Raw genomic sequence first — 20,867 nt, 5'->3', positions numbered from 1 at the left:
GCCTATTTATATTTGGATGTGACACCGCCTTCTTTAGGGGGAGGGGAGAGAAGGTGCTATTTTGTATCCAGCTTGGCAAGCCGTATGCTTATTGGTGTTTCTCTGTTTCATATAGACATAAAGAACATTATGAGAAACAGCCACATGTTATTTGTTGACTTTGTCTACAATGGTGAACTGAACATAACAGATACTATGACAAACATTTTTACAAATATTTTCTATTCCTCTCTAATGAAATAAGACATAGTCCTATTTACCCAGAGAAGAAACAGGTTTTAGAAGTTTCAAGGTTAAAGGTAATAAATGATAAAGAAGGACTTGAATTCAGAGGTATTGAATGGTGTGACTCAAGTTCTTTCCACTATTAAATCCTTTTAAAGGGCATCTCAATTCTTTTGAAACTTGTTTGTAAGAAATGTATCAATACCTATTTCAATTTGGGAGCATAGTCAGAAACCTTTGCTTATGCTTATTTCAGCTGTTAGGGTTTGATCTGCTTTTACTTGATGAGAGGAAAGTCAATGTGAAATAATGCTTCCTGGTGACACCTGGCCCAAAGATGAATGGCTGAGCCAGAGTACACGAGTAAGGGAACTGTCTTTCTTTAAGACACTGAGCACATAAAACAAATCATCCAGTCACAGGATTAATATTAGGATATTTTTTTAAAGATCTGGCAAGAATGAGTTATGTTGTGGGTTTATTATTTTAAGGAAACCTAAAGGTTGCTGAATTTGCTAATCCTACATTTATTTTTATATTGTTAATTTTTATAAATGCTATAATTAAGGGTGAGTTTTTTGCCTTAAGGGGATAGATGAAGAAAGAAAAGAAGATATGGGTCTCATAAAATTCTGGTTTAAATTATAAGTTACACGTTTAGCCAAATTGGCCAATATTAATGGAGAATTCATTACTATCTTAGACAGGCTAAAATATGTTTGTGTTTCAAACCCCTGTGCTCTAGAAAAACATATTATAATAGTTCTGATAAGTTGGAACTAGGAGGACTAAAACAGTCAATGTATCTTCTTGAACATGGCAGGTTTTCCCATACACTAATTATTCAATTTCAGTTTCACAGTCTTTATATCTTAGCTTTGAAGAAACTATTTTAAAATGTGATGTTATTTAACTCATCAGAAATACTTCTTAGTGGCAAGAACCCAAACATTTTAATAATGTTTGTTATATTAAACATTGCTTAGATAAAATGATAAAGCACTACTGTCTTCAACACTGTGGTTACTCTCTGCTCATTAAAAGCTCTGGCAAGAAAAATTCTTAAGAAAACACTAGTCTGTGATACATTCACAATTCTCATCTCAAAGTGCACTGCATTGTTTTCTTTGTTATAATAACTCAAGTTTCATGTTCAGAGCTCTAGAGAACTTAGAACAAAAAAAATACACTGCATTGCCTTTGCTATGAGTGAGGTTGCCCATTTCCCCTTCTTTGCTTTTTTCCTGTGTTTCTTCCATCTTTTACTCCACATAATCATCATGTAGAAAAAAACACATGGAGCATCTACTATGAGCCAGGTACCTCACACAGATGATAGCATCTCTACAACTGACTGTGATTTCTCTGCGGATGAAGATGTCAAGGCTCTGAACAGCTTGTCATGATCATAAAGTGAGCAGGGGCTATAGAGTTGAAAATGTTTCTTTAAAGGCAAGGGGACTGCTTTTCCTTTTAAAAACTGCATTTTCTGTTTTAGAACTATCTATCCAAATTTTTTGGACACTATATATTTAAACACATGCATCTTTGAATTAATAAGTCTAAAAGTAACTTGGGTGAGACCACCATTTATTGGAACTCAGTGGTCCTCTTTAAATATGGTTCCCCAAAATGAATCATTATTACAATCTGAGCCACTGCTTCTTTATATAAGATCAGTGAGCCCAAAGGATTAATATACACTTTGGACTCTTAGAAAAGAGAGTTAACATGGAAAACTTTTATATCTGGAAAGAACACAAAATAAACAAAACAAAACAGTAACAGGGACAACCAAAAAACTGTATCATGAGACATATATGTCCATGAACTTGATGTGTCCTAAGGCTGTTTTTCTGTTTAGGTTTGGGCAACAGACATGGGATTTTTTTTTTTTTTTTTTTTTCATGATAGACAACTAGAAAACTGCCCCAATGCTTTCATCAGAGTCAAGATTTATGAACTATTTATCATGAAATCAAAGTAAGACTATATTTTTAGAAAAATAAAACTTCAGCTGAAGTGACTGGACAAGACTTTCTTAAAAATATCAACTCATTATTGCTGATAATATATGTAGTGGGGATACCTGTGAATCCTTTTAAATTTGTGCTCAGGTAAAGTGACATTCAATTTGCATCACATTACTTAGGAATGCAACCATTTTTGCAACATTTGAAAACTTTATATCACTAGTATATCCATCATATGGTGATTCCCTTGTTCAGATATTTTTAATATTTTCCTGTCTAAACCAGTAATGGAGGTAATCTCTAGATTCTATAAAAGTTTCTGTAGAATTTAATAGTAATTTAACCCCCCTTGTCAAGAATATACAATTCAAAAAAGCAGTAATCACCACCAGTAGAATATCAGACCCAAAAGAACTGGGACCATATTTATCTTCCTCATCCCTTTCTCCCCAAGGCCAAGAACAGATCTGACCCATTGTGGGATCTCAGTATATTCAGTGAATGAATGAGTTAGTTAATTAATTAAATGGAATTATCTTGTAGCCTCTTCAAAGCCTTTCTGTATACTTTTTATTTGGGTTTAAATGTCAAGCATTGAAGAGTCTTTCTTGAAGTGTTTATTTTCAGTCGTTGCTATTTAACATGTTTTATGTTTTCCTGAGTTCCTGTATATAGTTTATTCCCACTCTAGGAGTTAGTGGCAAATTTTCCTGCAAAAGACTCCTAGAAAGCATGTTCTAACTACATATGGGATTTCTGAAAGAAGTCCTCTACTAAGCTATGGGGTTTCTGCCATAAGGAAATGCACTATGGGTTTTTGTTTGTTTGTTTGTTTGTTTGTTTTTTCTTTCCAGCAAGAAAACGAACCAAAAGAAAAGAGGAATGTGAATCAGCTGCCATGTAAACTAAATCCATTCCCCTTTGGCCCAACTGCTGGGGCTTCAAACTTTCTGGAGATTTATCTTCTGAGTATATTGCTCTTGGAATTCCCAGACCAAATTTTTCTTGAAAGATGATAAATCAAACTGTATTTACTGTGTTAGGCTAAAGATATATGCTTCATGATTATACTGAATATTTACACCATATCTTAGTTATAAAGATTTCCTTTGAAACTTTCCAAAGAATAAAAACAGCTACATTGCAAAATTCCAAAGGTAGAGGCAAAATTAAGACCCAGGGATTAAGGGAGTATTTTGGTACTTGAAAGATAAATTTTAGTTCTAAAAGCTTACTTGTTTTGCTTCTGATAACTCTGCATACTTGACAATTTAGCAATGTTCAAACTCTGTTATCTGGGCTAAGCCAAGAGTAGAAAGATCACCCAGATTTTCTTAATATGTAAGATTTCATCAGAACAAATCATCAAATTAAAATAAGCTATCAGTTTGGAATCATAGAGCAAAAGATGTTATTTTGTGCGAGATTTTATTTTACAGAAGGGGAGCCATGAAGCTCAGGAACTCTTTTGTTTGTTTTTTAAAGCGACTTGGCCAAGATTGCAAAGTGATTAAGCCCTGACTTAAAAGAAAGAAAAAAAGTCTCCTAACTTCAAAGCTGCTTCTTTCTCTCCTCCTCAGCTTCCCTTATTCCTCATTAGGTGGCGCTGTCTCTCACATTTGCAATTGCACAAGTTAAAACTGAAAATGCTACACTCCCAGGGAAGCCATTCTCATGAATAAAGAAAACTGGTAGGTAAAGAGAGCCTACATCCCACTTACCCAAATCAGAACATTGGACAACTCGAAGATGGCATTGACAGCGGAAGGGACACATGGGTCCCAGAGGCTCTAATTCAGGAACTTCAGGAAAGCGGTCTTCTGGGCCTATCCCAGAAGCCTCATCTTCTAGCATAAAGTCAAATAAGCCTTTCTGTTGAAATGGTCCAGCCCAGGAAACTTGTGCAAGCAAGAGGAAGATGATAGTTGCCTTCATGATTTATCTCATGTATTTTCACAACCAAGGAACCTAGAAAACGAACGAAAGGTTTAGGAGAGTAGCATGACCTAGTTCATGTGTTATTCTTATGTAACACCCACAGCAGAGTGGACAAGAGCAAAGCATACAAAGTAATATTTTATTTATTGTTAGGAAACAGAACCTTAAAAATATATTTGGAAGGTAATCAGGTACATTAGAGACTAAATCACACATTTATTTATGAAGAGAAATTTCAATATTATTTAAATCTACCTGGTTGAATTTGGGGCCTGAATAAAGACCATGGATTATACATTCAAGCCACCTGAAAAATTGTTATGATGACAAATCACTTTGGAATTTTCAATGCTCACTCTACATGAGCAATGCCACAGTTACAGTTTTGTCTGTACACATGAGAGATCTCCAACTCCTTCTTCAGAAATATCTTTGTAAGCCAACCTCATTTCTCCATCCCACTGTATTTATCTTGGTCCAGACCCTTCTCATCACTCCCTAAACAAGAGCTTCCAAATGGTCTCAGCCTTGAATACTTCCTCTACTCCAGGTCATCTTTCACTCTGCTGCCCAAGTCATCTGCTAAAAACTAAGTCATTGTGTTAATTTTCTCCTGCAAAGCCTTTGTTGACTTCTCACGGCTTGCCAATAAGATCCACGGCCCCTTTTTTTTCTGCATATAAGACCATTCATAATTTGATACCCACTGATGTTTCAAGCCATATTTCCCTCTGTTTCCTCTCTGCTCCCAGTCCCCACCTCAACTCTGACACACAGAGCTCAGGGCCATTTAAAATACATACCTTGTAAGAGTGTCCTGAAGACTAAATGAGATAATGGGCTTCCTTTGTGTACTCCCTGGCTCATCCAGGCAGGATGCTGCTTTCCCCCTCTTCTGTGCTCCCGAAGCACGTTGCTCTTACCTCTTTTAAAGAACTTATCACATTATATTGTAATTTGTTTTGCGTGCTTAGTTTGCCCCCCCCACTAGAAGATGTACTCCTTCAGGGCGTGTCTTATTATTCTTTGTTCTGTACCCAGACCTTGCACAATATTTTGTGCATAAATGACTCAATTGACTATCAATGTATTAACAATACGAGTTATTCCGTTTGTTCCGGGCAACCAATGTCTTAATTTTTAATCATACAATTATCTGTTTTCAATATCACATTTATAGCATAAGAAAGATATTACATTGAAAATCTCAACTTGGAATAAGCAAGATTCAGTTTTTAAAATAAATCTATTGCTAGTTTCTCAAACTAAACCCTTTTCATAAACCAAAAAACTTGCATGGAAAATTTCATCTGATTTTTGTATGATTTATGTGTTATCCAGTTTTCCCAATAGGAATATTTTGTGAACAGACAAACAAAAAGTAGGGTTTCAACACATCTGTACAGTATTTATCCACTCATTCAACAAGCACATAGATATATACAGACAGCTATGTTATTGAGTAGGTGGGTTTCGTTGGCTGAAGTAAATGAAGTAAGTCAGAATTACAAAAAGCAGTTTATCATTAGAGGACAGTCTATTTTTGAGTTGTTATATTTTCAAACCCCATGGAAGCTGCCAGCATATTCCCATAACACATTATAGGCATTATCTTTAGTCTCATCATCTCTGCTTTGAACTGTATACTTGCAAGAGTTCATATTAAAGTTGTACATTCATAACTAGAATTAGAGGATTATTTTCAGTCATGATCCAATTGTAGTGTATACAGAAAACTTCTTTGTATGCCCTCACTTTAGGGTATCTTCTGGAAATGTTTGCCTAGAGCCACCAGATGGGAAATAAATGTTTTCACATTTTTTTTTTACACTTTTATTCTTCGTTTATACTTATTACTGAAGCATGTCTAAGGCAGCACATATGCAATACAGGTTTATGGCTTTTCATTTAAATAATACCACAAAGATTATTCTTTGCACTGCCCCTTTAAATTCAGTATCAGGTTTTCTTTAGAAACCCATTCCCACTCAGTTACCACATTGCTTTTTAAAGGAGACCCTATTGTTTTGGCCTTGTTCCCTTGGATTGGCTCGAAGGGAGTGGTTCTCTGTCTGTTTCACATTAAAATGCAATGTTTACGGTCTACCACAGGTTTGCTAGCCTTGCATATTTAATGTCTTACAATTTTAGAGAAACATGAAGCAAAGTAATTGCAGATTTAATAAATAGCAAGCAGAATTAATGCAGATGTCATTTTCTGATCTTTTCTGCAGAACAGAAAATGCCTGGTTTACCAGCTCAACTCACATGACCTCAGAGGAATATTTTCATTTATATTTGTTTACTCTGGTTAAAATGGTGCAGATTCTCTTCATGATATTCTTTTTCCGTGAAGCTGAACTCAGACAGCTTTTAGCTTCCACTACTTATCCCTTTCGTGTGCGTGTGTGTGTGTGTGTGTGTGTGTGTGTGTTCATTTTAACCCTGAATGCCCTGGGAAAGAATAACATGTCCAGGTACTTTATAAAAATTCCTCCATGAAATAGCTTCTTTAAAATTCGTGCCATAACACTTGAAGATTCAGCATCTTAAAACAATTAATGTGGGCTGTTGATACTGATGATTTCTTTAGTCATTTCCTTCCTATCTTAATAAATCAGAAAAATAAACAAAACCCGGCCGTTGCCCCTGTAGAAACCAAGGAAACTATTACTGAGATGAGATACTTTTAAAATTTCAGCTGTTTTAAGTATCCTCAACATGCATGCTTCTTTCTCAAATGCTGATTGCTAAGAATTTCACTACTCCAGTAAAGCTCATGCCATAATTTATCAGTATTCTATCAGAAAGAATCATTTCTAGTTTCTCAAACTACTTCATTCCTTTAAATTAACTACATCATTCAGATCAACATTTGTATGATGTCATTTATGCCTTTGGTATGACTTTCAAAGTCAAAATTTAATCCTCAGGAGATAAGTGAAGCTGTAAAAACAGAGCAAATTAAAATCCCCCAGCACTGAGTGAATGAAAAAAAATCTCAATAATAGTAATGTAATTTTAAAATAAACAATCAAAGCAGCATTCATCCATAAGTAAGGGCTACTGTAGGAGGCATTTGATTATTTTTCCGGTCAAAATAGCAATTCAAAGAAAAAGCCACAAATATTTACATCACTGGGAGTCCACTTAACCAGTGGTCATCATATTACCCTGTTTTGAAATTAGAAAGAAAGATAATCCACACTTTCATTTTATAGTGAACATATCCTAAAATAAAATTTCATTTGCAGCAAAAATGCTGGCAGGGTCTCTGCTTAACCTTTAAGGAGTTATGCAGCTAAACGTGAGATTATTTTAGGTCTTTAATAATCAGCATAAATATTTCAGTGTTTATTTTCACCTCTCTGGTGATAATTTCTTATTTTCTAGGTTGAAGAAACATGCATTAGACTTCTTACAGTTAATCACCAGAGTTCACTTCCCTGAGCTTTTAAAAGTTCTTAAAGTATACAAGAATTCAGGAGGAAAATCAATCCTTAAATAATATAATCCAACGATGAGTAGTATGTTAGTCTAGAATACTTTTCTATAAACATTTCCTAAAGAGCTAAACATTTAATTAGTACAAATACAAAATACATCCATAAAGACAGTCTGGGTGTTAGGTTATAGCTTCTTTAAGAAACATCTTTGCAAGAACAGAGAGAAAAAACTGAAACAACACATTCAATCATTTTACCAAATATTTAGTTTCTGTTTTTAAGCAATTCTTGTTTAAAATGCTGCATAAAGATTACTCAAAGTTTAGCACAGTTTTCTTTTTCTTTTTTTTTTTCTCACCAAATAATTCCTTTTTCTCAACTTGATCAAAGTTTTATTAGTCTGTTGCAGAGTTCAGGACAATTATTGAAAACCATACCTTTTAATCCGGGGATTTGCCACAGGAGCCCTCAAAGCTGAGATGTAATTACACTAAATATTCAGCCCAAGCAAGAGTTTGCAGGTGTGGAAAGAAGGAGGGGGTAGGTGCTGCTCTGACTGTCACTAGGTTGAAAACCTCCTGCTTCTACTCCATAGCACAGTTAAAAAATAAGGTTTCCCTCAATGAACGCAATCCGGCTGACACCCACATTAGATCATATGGTAATGATATGTCTCTTGTATTGTAGCCAGAAACTTTATCGGTCTTTTTTCTCCCTATTTAAGTGCTTTATTCCTCTTGCATCTGCTTAAGATTCTAAACTGCTTCTGGAGTATAGTAGTGGAGCAACGACTTGGAATTTGTTTTATTGTGTGGATTCATTTCCCTAAAATTGTAACTAAAGGGTTTCTTTCCCCACCCCCACCCCCACTCCTTTACCCACCCTTTCCAGTCTTGTTTATAAATCACATTTATCATACTTCCAAAATGACAGTTTTTCTTGCTTTCAGGATCTGTAAGTCCGGCAAATGGAATGAAATCATTTTAAGTGTGGTCTGTGAAAATAAATGAGTAGTCATCAAGGATTCTAAATTGCCTTGGGCTGTTTGTGCAAATTCAAGTACTGCGCTATGGAGGTTTTCTATATATTTTGAACGTATTTCTAAAGTGTCCTGGAAGAAAGCTATACTTTTATATGAAAAGCGTGTCATTTACTACTTCCACTACTCATAGTACTCTTTCTTGTTGTCTACCAGTTGTGTGTGATGTGTGTGTGTACGTGTTTAAATGAAACACAGAGAGACTAGAAGTTGGTCACAATTTAATTTAGCCTGTTTATGAAAATTTTTATTTCATAGACTACGCTTTTATATAATCTAGAACTTTGAAAAGACAGAAAAGGCTATGGCTCTTTCCAAATTCAGTAAATAGAAGAAAGTGCACATACAAGGAAAGATATTTATTCAGCCAGGGGAAAGCTTTTTTGAGTTTTTGAAATTCCCTTGCTGGATGCTGTCAGTTCTCTGTGTGTGTCTCTATGTTTTGACTTGTATCTTTATGCCCTGGCCCCTAGGCTGTTACCAGGTGGAAACTTGAAATCAACATCTGTGAAACATGAGAGGATAACCCTCCCATCCTCCAACCTCCCTCCTTTCCTCCTCTGGCCAACTAAGTACACAATTCTACAGCACATATACTTTTGCCTTTAGCAAACGTGATGGAATTAAATTTTTGAGTACCTAGCTAAGGGAGGGGGAAGGGTGCTATCACATCATACTTTGCCTTGTTTTCCAAGCCTGGTCTCCATAATTTTAACACCCTACCCTACTCCTCTTTCTGGTATTTAATAACCACATGCCCCATTCGTCTGATGGTTTAGAAAAAGGCAAATATTTTTCCTGGATGTTGGTGCAAAATCCATGATCCCCTGACCTGGAATCAATTAATTTTTTTTCCCCTTGAACTCCTCTTATATTTATCTCTTTCTTATAATGTGCAATCACTTCTTCATATTATAGCTACGCATGTACATTTCTCATCCCAAGGAAGAAAGCACATCTTCTTCATATTTGTAGAATCCCTGCACCCAGCACAGTCAATGTATGTAATAAAGTCTAAAGAAACACATGGTGAGCGACTATTGCCTGGGGACAGTCAGTTCATTAGCTATGGATCACACGATGATTATTGTTTTGTTCAATCTGGTCCACTCCTTATCAAAACCCAGTCCTATTATAGTGACTGTAGTGTATATGATGAATAATAGCAGTAATTGTTGGGGGGGAGAGGGAGAAGGGGCATAGGATGCTAAAGGAGAAGAAGGGGAAGTAGGCCAGCAGGAGAAGACACGTTACCTTAATAGGTAGGTCATCTTACTTTGATAAAGTAGAACCATGTGGGGCAAGTTTCCCATCCAGGTTCTTCTCTGTGGCCGTAAGCTGTACGAACTCAGCATACATAACTCAGCTTAGTCTCATGATGGTAAAATAGGTAAAAAGTATTACCTAAGTCACACTGTTGGAATAAAGACGAAATGAGGCAAAAGGTATAAGGCATTTAAGTCAGAACACAGCCTGGATAAATTCAGCTCTCTGCAAATGTTAGCCTTTCTTGTTTTCTGGTGGGTATCACAGCAGTCCCTTCAGTTGGGCAAGAGAAATCATTTTTACTACTTCCATTTTACAGATGAGAAAACTGAAGTCCAATGATCTGCCCAAGCTCAGAGAGCGAGTAAGAAGCCCAGCAGAAACAAATACCCAAGCCCTCTCCAACCTAATCTAGTTTACCGTGACTATACTATAGTATAGGAAAGATCAAACTCTTAAGTTATAGAAAATTAACAATATAAATTCTTGGGTAACACATCTGCGCGCACTGGTTTAAAAACCGTGACCAAGTTTTATAATTTTTTGGAACTATCTTTGTACAGGAACAAATAATACTCTCACCTCCAAAACCCAAGGATTTTACCAAATACACCTTATTTAAAATGTGTACCTTTAATCAGATTTGTTGCATACGTTGTCATACCCACTTTTAGATAGAAAACATTAAGTCACAACAAAGTTATATACAGCAAATCACCAAGCAGCCTGGGCCTGTCATCAGAATTCAGGTCTCTTGGAATCAAATGGGAAAGACGACAGTTTTGAGGCTAGAAGCCATGCTTGTGCAGGGAAAGCTGAAACTTATCCTGGCTTGGAATGTTCAGGGGTAGGGTTTACAGAAACCTTGGCTGCTGTCTAGCTATTTCAAATATTTAAATTCAGAGCACATACCACATCTGCTGTTAAATACCCCTTAAACTGTGATTTCTACTGACAACCCACTAGTTAGCAGGGTTGTCCAAGTTCATTTCAAGGCTTGTCACTCTTTCTCACTGACATCAGCAAGTGATTTAAATTGTACCTGAATACTAGGATGTGAAGAATGCCAGAGCTTAGAAAGTTCCCCTTCTAACACCTTTTTATTTTCCAAGAGGTCTGGAAGCAAGTGATTATCTTCACAAACATGATGGGACTGGTTTCTTCTCAGACTAACTCTTCAAAGTAAGGTCAGGGACTGGAATAGGTTGTCTGGCTCTTTATCTTGCCACCCTGGGCAGATTTTCTCCCTCCGCCAACTTAAAGGCGGCTAGGGTGGAATTCAGGACAGCCAAGAATGCAGGATGGCTACCAAACTTTGGTAGCAGAAAACTATTACTATGGGCATCTTCTTTCTTTCCCATACGCCTCCAGTCTTCCAACCTACTGCCACTGTGTTCAGTGTCCTTGCGCCTTGCGTAAGTAACGTGACCTCTGTTTTTCAGTTTTTTAATCTATAAAATGTGTCTACACTTACATCATAGGTTTATACTGAGGTTTACAAAAAGATGAATACATAAAGCATTTAAAACTGCACCTGATACATCTCAAACAACGTATGAGTGTTTCTTGCTGCTTCTGCTGTTGCCACGCTTGTGGAGGTTGTTACAAACATTTCCTTGGACTCTCTAGTCAAGGAAGCAGACTGCACTGTGTCCTTGTCTCAGATGCTGCCTGCCTAGCAATGCAAGAAATCACCTCAACAAGGATATAGTTGGAAACACCAGGACGTTGTGATCTAGATTGATAAATATAAATAACCGTTTAGAGTTGTAATACCAGAGAACTTGTACTGTACGGTATAATTCCTTGCCTAAGTGAAGTATGATATAATTAAAGGTAATTGTCTTAGCAAGTCAGGAGAGGAATAGGGGAGAGATCACTTTACACATGGGTAGGTTAGGTAAGTGTTTATGCAGAACACAGTAGTTTGAGCTGAATCCTGAGGGATGAAAAATGTGTGACGGTAAAGGGATAGCTTTTTGGGCGGGAGAGTAGTGCTGTCATAACTTTGGCAATGGGAAAGTAAGCGACAGTAAACAAATCAATTTGGCGTATAAGGACACTTCAAAGAAGCTGTGAGCTCATTTATTATCTCTGAATATTCAACAACTGCCCTAGTGTCTGACATGTGGAAGTCACACAATAAAAGAATGTTCCATGTCTATGGTAATTACTAAAGGGAGATAAGGGAAGAAATGAGGATAGAGTCTGCTTGGGGAAGGATTTGAAAGTCTCCCATGGGGCATTTATTTATTCATTCATTTGTTCAGCCGATATTCATTTCGTGATGAATATGTGCCAAGTTCCTGTGCTAGCAGCTGGATGTCATCAAATGTACTTGAATTGGGTAATAATAGAGAAAGGTTTTAACAAATCAAATCTAGCAAGTATATGCCAGGTGGTGAAACTGGAATCAAAGGAACTAGTTAGGAGGCTATTGCTTTAGTCTTGAAGTATTAATAACTTATAACTTAGTAACAAGAAGATGAGCATGGCAAAAATATAGGGTCACTATTCTGTGCCAGAGACTGTGGTGTATTTTTTTCTTTAAAAATTTTTTTTTACTAAAGTATAATTGATTTACAATGTTGTGCCAATTTCTGCTATACAACAAAGTGACCCAGTCATACCTATATATGACTGGGTCATATTATCACCCATGCGTGTTCTATCCCAAGAGATTGCACACAGTTCCCAGTGTTACACAGTAGGACCTCATTGCCCATCCATTCTAAATGCAACACTTTGCATTTAGAATGGATGGGCAAACTCCCATCCATCCCACTCCCTCCCCACACCCCCTTGGCAACCACATGTGGTGTGTTCTTTAAATTCATTATCTCAGTTAAGATTCATGATACCGCTATCAGTTAAGCATATCATAATTAATATTCATAATCAATTTTAAAAACCTGGAACTAAGGACTGAAGAAGCGATGTACTTCACCCACTCTTCTCTTTACCGCTCTAATCCACTGCTTTTGTCATGTAAGCAATGGCAAGAAAAGAGTTACTTCTTTGCTTGCATCTTTATCTCCAAGGAGAACATTGTTTAAATGGAAAAGAGCAACAAACAGAAATGATTAACTAAAGCTCTTGATGGCTGCAAAAATCAAACAAATTAACCATTTTATTGGAGTTTGACTTTTAAGGTACTAAAATAATCTGTAGTCTTGATAATGACTTTAGTGCGCATATGGAGAAAACATAAAATCAAAATTATGGAATAAAAAAAAGAAAGGGTTTATGCAGAAAATTTCCCTGTAAATTCTCACATGGGAAAAGGCCTGGGTTGAAGGAAGGTTTCCTACACTGAATGTTGGCAGAAATGTTGACATTTTACAGAGGAGACCACCTTTGGAGATGTAGCTATGGAACGTAAGCGGAAACTACAAAAAGGAGAGATAAAAGCCAGACATTATCGGAAAGACCACCTCCTAGATGTGATCTTACCTGTTTATTAGTTAACTAGGGCTGCTAGAAATAAGGCCTGTTATCATGAGCCCACAAAAGCTTGGCAATGCTAATATTTCATTTTCAAACTAAGAAAAACAACCTGTATGAAGACGGAAGCTGAAGCCAAACAGAAGATGAGATAGAAGAGAATAATGCGCGATGCCTGAGTTGTGACTTGAGCACACAGACCTGGGGCTGGAGTGCACAGTTTTGATTCTTGGCTCTGCCACTGATTATCTGGGTGACCTCGGGCAGTTTCCCCATTAAGAACCTCACCTTATTGCACAGAAGGATAGAATGAGTCTGTATTGGCAAATTTAGTTCAACCCCGTCCTATAGGATGAGCTACGTAAACTTAAGTCAGGTTACGCAGACTTCAGAACAGACAGAATTTTAAGAGATTATTTTCTTCTTAGTCTTGCCTTTTTTCTTCATACTCTCCCCGAAAGTTGTGTCCTGTTCAGTTTGGAGCATTCAAATGCAGGTCATGTCGGTGCAGTGTGTATTTATTGCAGGGTACCTATTTGGTCTATAAATATCCCCTTTTCAATTTATTCTGTATCCTAGGAAAAATAAATTCTCTACCACAGAATACAGCCCTCCAGAATTTAAGTAGGCAAATGAACGAAAAGTTTGGTGTTCATGTCTGTACTGCAAAATAAGGGCTTCGTTGAGGAACTTTTTCTGAAATAGTTACAGCCATTTGAGAACTCTTTGATTTGATTCAGGTTGTCCCTTCAACAGCAATAATTCATCCCTTATAATTTTCCTTGTTGAGGTTATTTCTTTAATAATTCATGAGATGATTTTTTTGATGCAGATAGATATTAACGTGACAAGGTGAATCATGCTTTCCCATTTAAATCTCATGAGTGTTTTTATTTTTGGAAACAATTCTGTATTTTGAATAAATCCACTTTAAATACTTGAGGAAATATTATATTGTTTAGAAATAATTTATGTGCCCTTTTTTTGGAGAAAGGTGTCTGGGCATATTATTTATAAAAGCATTAAATCACAAATATGCAAGCTTGCTTTATAAATATGAGTCTATGGGTCTATGGGGTAAAAACAGAAAATGGAGGCCTGATCCCATTTGGTGCTTCAGGTTTCAATCTCTTTGGAGTTTTCTTCTTCAAAAGGTTGGCTTCTCATGAAACATCTTCCTTCCTGGAGGCAAGTTTCAATAACTTCTCTGGCATTACTCATGATCTGAGACAATACAAAATCCAACTAGAAACAGTGTATTTAATTCTTCCCACAGGCCAAGAATCATACAAGCTGGTGCTATCAAAACAGCTCTTAGGATTTGTTACCTTCTGAATGATAAGAACATTATGTGCCTGTCTGAGAAGAGTCAAACCATAGTGAAAGCTGCTGAGAGATTATAGGAAATACTGTGAAGATTTTTGTTTGTTTGTTCTTAAATCCATGTAGTTGCAAAATTTCATGGTTGCCAGCTGGCAATTAAAATGTAATGGCACCAACATGACCTTTACCAGTACTTAATGATGCCATTGCAAACCTGGTGGTGTCAAGGGCTTTTTTTGGGGGAGGGAGTATTTTTATTATAGTAAAAATATACATGACACCAATTTTAACATTTTACATTTTAAGCATTCAATTTATTGTCATTAAGTCTATCTCCAGTGTTGTCCAACCATCACTACTATCCTTTTCCAGAGCATTTACGTCCTCCCAAACAAAAACTCTGTATCCATTAAACAATAATTCAACATTTCTTTCCACCTTAAGTCCTTAGTAACCTCTTCTCTACTATCTCCTTGAATTTGCTTCCTCTAGATAATGCATATAAAGTGGAATCATACAACAAATTTTTAATTTAGGGAAAAAAAGCTTTCTATTTTTTTTCTTTTCTTTCTTTCTTCTTCTTCTTTTTTTAATATATTAAACAGAAGGAGAGTAGAATGGGAGAAAGTACCAGTGGCAATGAAAGTGCTAGAACCATGTTGCTTCAACATGGTTATTTCAGAAGCAACACCCTGGCCTCAGTCATTAAACTGATAGATGGACCTGGGAGCTCACGATGATCATGTCAAAGATATAATTTGAAAGCATCTAACATTCTGTTATTAAGATCAGCATGAAGCAAAAACATAATTAAGATTATTAATTTTCTATAAAAAGTAATTCATAGAGTTCCCACTGTGGTGCAATGGGATCTGCAGCATCTCTGCAGCATCTCTGCAGCACTCAGACACAGGTTTAATTCCTGGCATGGCATAGGCACAGTGGGATCCAGCATTGCCGCTGCTGCAGTGTTGGTTGCAACTGTGGCTAGGATCTGATCCCTGGCCTGGGAACTCCATTTTCTGCATGGCGGCCAAAAAGAAAAAGAAAAAAAAAAAAAAAAGATAGTTCACCAAGGAACTTTCTTATCACCACATGTTTGTTTATAAACGTTGAAGATGTACAGTGAAGGCCAGCTAATGCATTTGGAATGATGGTACTGACTCCTTACTAGGAGCATATATTTTCAGTTCTTTGCTCTGTACGGGTAACTGAGCTTTAGAAAAGTATCTGTTTCTTGTCACAGAAGTTCTGTGAAATAAGGAACATAGTGTATGTTTTCTGACTATAAAGTACACTTAAACTAAAATGGCATAGTCAAAAAAACCCTTTAATCTTGGTCTTATTAGCAATATTTTAATGAAAGTACTAAAGACAATTTATTCCTGAAATAGCATCTATTTCTGTAAAGTACTTTTAAAATGCCTTTTAAAATATTGAGTTAGTTAAAATTAAAAACAAACCTCTTAAATGTTTAATTCCAAACAAAAGAAATAATTTAAGCACTGTGCAAAGATTTTTACAAAAAAGCTACCTTGGGAGAATTGAAGTTACTTTCATTCTTAATTTAAAAATCATGGAGTTCCATTTATGGCTCAGTGGGTTAAGAACCCACCTAGTATCCATGAGGATGCAGGTTCAATCCCTGGCCCTGCTCAGTGGGTTAAGGATCCAGCATTGCTGCAAGTGCAACATAGGTAGCAGATACAGCTCAGATCTGGCATGGCCATGGCATACGCCAGCAGCTGCAGTTTCGATTCCACCCAGCTGGGAACTTCCATATGCCACAGATGTGGCCCTAAAAAGAAAAAAAAAATCATAATTCACTTTCCTCCAAATTTAATTTATATTTAGGCATCCTAGATGTGGGTACCAGAAAGAAAGTTTTGTCAAAGCAGAGATATTTGCCCACTTGTTTTAGTGCTCTATCTCTTGTGCTTAAAACAGGCATGGTGCATGATGGGCCAAGGTAAATAGCTATTGAATATTAGCCCTGTAGGATCTGAGGTTCCCCAAGTTTAGGGCATACAAGACTCAATTCTTCCATGTTATATCCCTTAAACAACTTGAAGAATCTGTCTTCACTGGTAAAGACCTCTTAGACTGGCACAGAATCAAGTCCAAAGTCTCCCTTTCAGACTGGTCATTTTGGAGATCTCAGTCCTTTTGGTTTTCCTGCCACGTTCCAGAGTTCAGCCTTCACCATCCCAGTCTGCTCTCCAAAGCCCCACATATGATCCCCAGGTATCTACACACACCATTGCAAAACCTCCTCTGTTTGAACATCCTAATGTGTCTCTAATTCCATTTCCATATCCCAAGCTTTTTTCACACCACATCCTTTCCATCACAACTGTTACTTGCCCCCATAACTCAGTGATCTTCAAAATTCAGTAAGTTGATTACCAACATCATAACTTTTTATCATCTTCTCTGATTACTTAATGATTATTCATTTTACTTGATGAATAATTATTTACTGAATGACTATTATCTAAATAACAATAAAATCTAATAAGGCACATCTCTATATAGTAGTATATTTTCTGTTACATGTTCAAATAAACAATAACATAGGAAAAATATTTATCAGTGATCCCCCTAAAATTGCACCGCCTACTATCAATGAGAGAGATTATACTTTTTGGAAAATATTTAATAATATCTAATCCAATGCTCTTAAAGCCAAATTCTAATTTCTATATTTAACTTAATGATGATTGACCCATAACAGATAGCAGGCATACAGATATTTGAGGGCTTCCTACCTGAGGTCCCTTTGGTTTGTTGGGATTGAATCATGTCAGTGAGGGCTTTCAAACCATTTTCCCAAGTGTCACAGAGATTCCCAATAACAGCAGTCTAAAGGTAACACTAATAAGATTATATTTTCTTTGTGTTAAATCTATTCTGTATGTGTGGAGTTCCTGTCATGGCTCAGTGGTTAACGAATCCAACTAGGAACCATGGGGTTGCAGGTTCGATCCCTGGCCTTGCTCAGTGGGTTGAGGATCTGGTGTTGCCATGAGCTGTTGAGTTTATCTTTGTGTATGGTGTTTGTTAGGAAGTGTTTACTTTCAGTCTTTTCCATGTGGCTGTCCAGTTTTCCCAGCACCACTTATTGAAGGGGCTGTCTTTTCTCCATTGTCTATTTCTTGCCTCCTTTGTCACTGATTAGTTGGCTATAGGTGTGTGGGCTTAATTCTGGGCTTTCTATCCTGTTCCACTGATCTCTATTTCTGTCTTTGTGCCAGTACCTTACAGTTTTGATGACTATAGTTTTGTAGTATAGTCTGAAGTGAGGGAGCCTGATTCCTCCAGCTCCATTTTTCTTTCTGAGGATGTCTTTGGCTATTCTGGGTCTTTTGTGCTTCCAAAAAACTTTAAAATATTTTGTTTGAGTTCTGTGAAAAATGTCCTTGGTGATTTGGTAGGGATTGCATTGAATCCATAGATTGCCTTGGGTAGTATAGTCATTTTGATAATATTGACTCTTCCAATCCAAGAGTATGGTATGTCTTTCCATCTGTTTGTGTCATTTTTTGATTTCTTTCATCAGCCTCTTATAGTTTTCAGAGTACAGTTATTTTATCTCTGTAGGTAGGTTTATTCCTAAGTATTTTATTCTTTTGGATGCGAGGGTAAATGGGATTGCTTCCCTAATTTCTCTTTCTGATCTTTCATTGTTAGTATACAGAAATGCCATTAATTTCTGTGTATTAATTTTGTATCCTGTGACTTTGCCAAATTCATTGATGAGCTCTGTTTTCTGGTAGAGTCTAGGATTCTCTAGGTATAGTATCATATAGGATGATTCTTAATAAATAGCTTCTAACTGATCAAATGAATGAATTTACTCACATATCAGGTTGAGGTACGAGTGTTTAGTATAGTGTTCTGCTCTAGAGTAGAAGTCAGGAAGCTTTTTCTAGGTAAAAGTCCAAGTATTAAATATTTTTGGTTTGTAGGTCATAAATCCCTGTTGTAACTATTCAGCTCTGGCATTGTAGAGCAAAAGCAGCCACAGACATATGTAAATGAATAGGCATGACTGTGTGCTAATAAAACTTTACGAAAGTAGGAAGTGTCTGGATTTCAGCCATGCATCCTGGTTTGGCTAACACTACACTAGAGTTAGACATTTGACCTATGCTCTATAATTTTTATTCCTCTTTCTACTGAATATTCCTTCTGGGATGTCCTATAGCCACCTCAATCTCAGCATGTTGAAAACTGAGTTTATCATTATTCACCAACATAAGTGTTCCCCATATTTTCTGTCTCACGAAATGACAAGACCCTCTCCCCAACTAATCAACACTCTAAAAATTCTTTATGTGATGCTGTTCACCATTTCTTCTTTATCTCCACTGGGTGCCCCCTTGATTAAGGTTTTTCTCTTACTATGGCTCCAATAAACTCTTGATATAATTTGCCTTCAATATTACCTTCTTCTAATCCATAATCCAATAAGCTACCAAAGTGATATGGGTAATTCAAGAATCTGATTATGATATTTATTGCTTAAAATTCTTCAAAACCTAATAGAGATCAAAATCTAAATAAGAGGCTAAATTTTGGATATGACCTTCAAGTTCAATTATTTTATTTTATTTAACTTGTGATTGGAACATCTAGCAATGTTGGATCATGTATTTCTTTGCATAATTGAAAATGGTTCTCTCACATTTTATATACACATATATATGTATATGTACGTGTATGTATAAATATTAGGCCAGCATCATTTATTTTTCAGTATATGTCTGAACACTGTAGACAATGAAACTGGGATTCCTATCCTAAATGATACAGGCTATCCAATAGAACTTTCTGTAATGACAGAAATGACTGATATTTGAACTCTCCCAAATAGTAGCCACTAGACATGGTGTCTGTTTGCACTTGATATGTGACTAAGTGACTTTGAAATTTAATTGTTTTTTTTTTTGCCTTTTCCAGGGCTGCTCCCCACAGCATGTGGAAGTTCCCAGGCTAGGGGTCTATTTGGAGCTGTAGCCACCAGCCTACGCCACAGCCACAGCAACATGGGATCCGAGCCAAGTCTGCAACCTACACCACAGCTCAGGGCAAGGCCGGATCCTTAACCCACTGAGCAAGGCCAGGGATCGAACCCGCAACCTCATTGTTCCTAGTTGGATTCGTTAACCACTGAACCACGACAGGAACTCCAGAAATTTAATTTTTAATTATATTTAATTAATTAAATGGCCATATGTGGCTAGTGGTTATCTCATTGGACAATACAGAAACAAACCACACCACCTTGAATATGAGATAAATGTCAGGTTGTTGCTGAGTTCTCCAGCCTCATGTCTTAACATGTTCTCCCATGCCCCATGGGAATAGCAGTCACACTGAACAACCTGGAGAACTCCAGACACAACTCAGTATTTCATACCTTTGGCTAATTGCTTATGTTTTGTTTTGCCTTCCATCTATTAGTGGAATACGCTTAAGTTTCAATACATATTTAAAATATAACTTCTTTAGAAAGTCTACCTTGATCTTTGCCATTTTTCTGATCCTTAGAAGTGGTTATTAGTTCACTGTCATTCACATTATCATGTACTTAGAACAGACTTTTCTCAAATTAGCATTTAATTGTGCTTGTTTATGTTTCTCTCCCCTTATAAGACAGTGCATTTAGTATAGTTCTTGGTAATGATGATATTGCATCATCATTTTTAGTACCTAGCACTGTGGGTACTATATATATGCTAAGTAAATATTTGTTGAATGAATGAATAAATACGTAGATGTTTAGGATTATGATCCTAACCGAGTAAATGGACTATATGATTTTATAAATAGCTATTCTGAAAAAATTATCTTCTACTAAATAAAAGCCATATTATCAGAGTCTCTAAGACTTTGATAGAAACCAATATCCATTTCATCTTGTGGGATAACATTTCATAAATTAAAATGTATGAAAATAGGATTTAAAATCCGTTGTGTTTTTAAAGACATGATCATGGTTTCCTTTAAATTCCGTCAGTAGATCTCTATGGCAGTGCACATCTATCACTCTATTTGGAGATGGAATTAAAAGTCAAAATTTGGAAAGTTGTGAATATCGAATCTAGACCCTTGTGGTCCAACCATACACTTTGTCCCCATGATAAGCTTTGATTTTCATATGTGAAAACATAGAAGGGATATATTTATTCATGTATATATAAAATTCAT

The 20,867-nt window shown here is 36.4% G+C and overlaps 2 protein-coding genes across 17 annotated transcripts in view; one reads left to right on the top strand and one right to left on the bottom strand.

Annotated features, from left to right (window-relative positions):
• Window positions 1–8,395, bottom strand: part of DCN (decorin) — a 35,866-nt gene extending 27,471 nt beyond the window's left edge. The window contains 2 exon segments of one of the 3 annotated variants that reach the window (NM_213920.2): window positions 3,920–4,166; window positions 8,020–8,395. In NM_213920.2, coding sequence (NP_999085.2) covers window positions 3,920–4,133 — 214 coding nt within the window. In that variant the 5' untranslated portion in view covers window positions 4,134–4,166; window positions 8,020–8,395. 3 annotated transcript variants of the gene reach the window in all.
• LOC146403580 (uncharacterized) overlaps window positions 1–20,867 on the top strand; it is a 688,950-nt gene that overhangs the window by 491,071 nt on the left and 177,012 nt on the right. The window lies entirely within an intron of this gene.

The sequence above is a fragment of the Sus scrofa genome, chromosome 5 (assembly GCF_054392235.1).
Source record: "Sus scrofa isolate SSC_HxYL_T2T_F1_AM1 chromosome 5, Sscrofa_HxYL_maternal_Yorkshire_Landrace_v2.0, whole genome shotgun sequence".
NCBI classification, from domain to species: domain Eukaryota; kingdom Metazoa; phylum Chordata; class Mammalia; order Artiodactyla; family Suidae; genus Sus; species Sus scrofa.
Note: the sequence above shows the minus strand (reverse complement) of the source record. Positions and strands in the feature narration are given on the sequence as shown.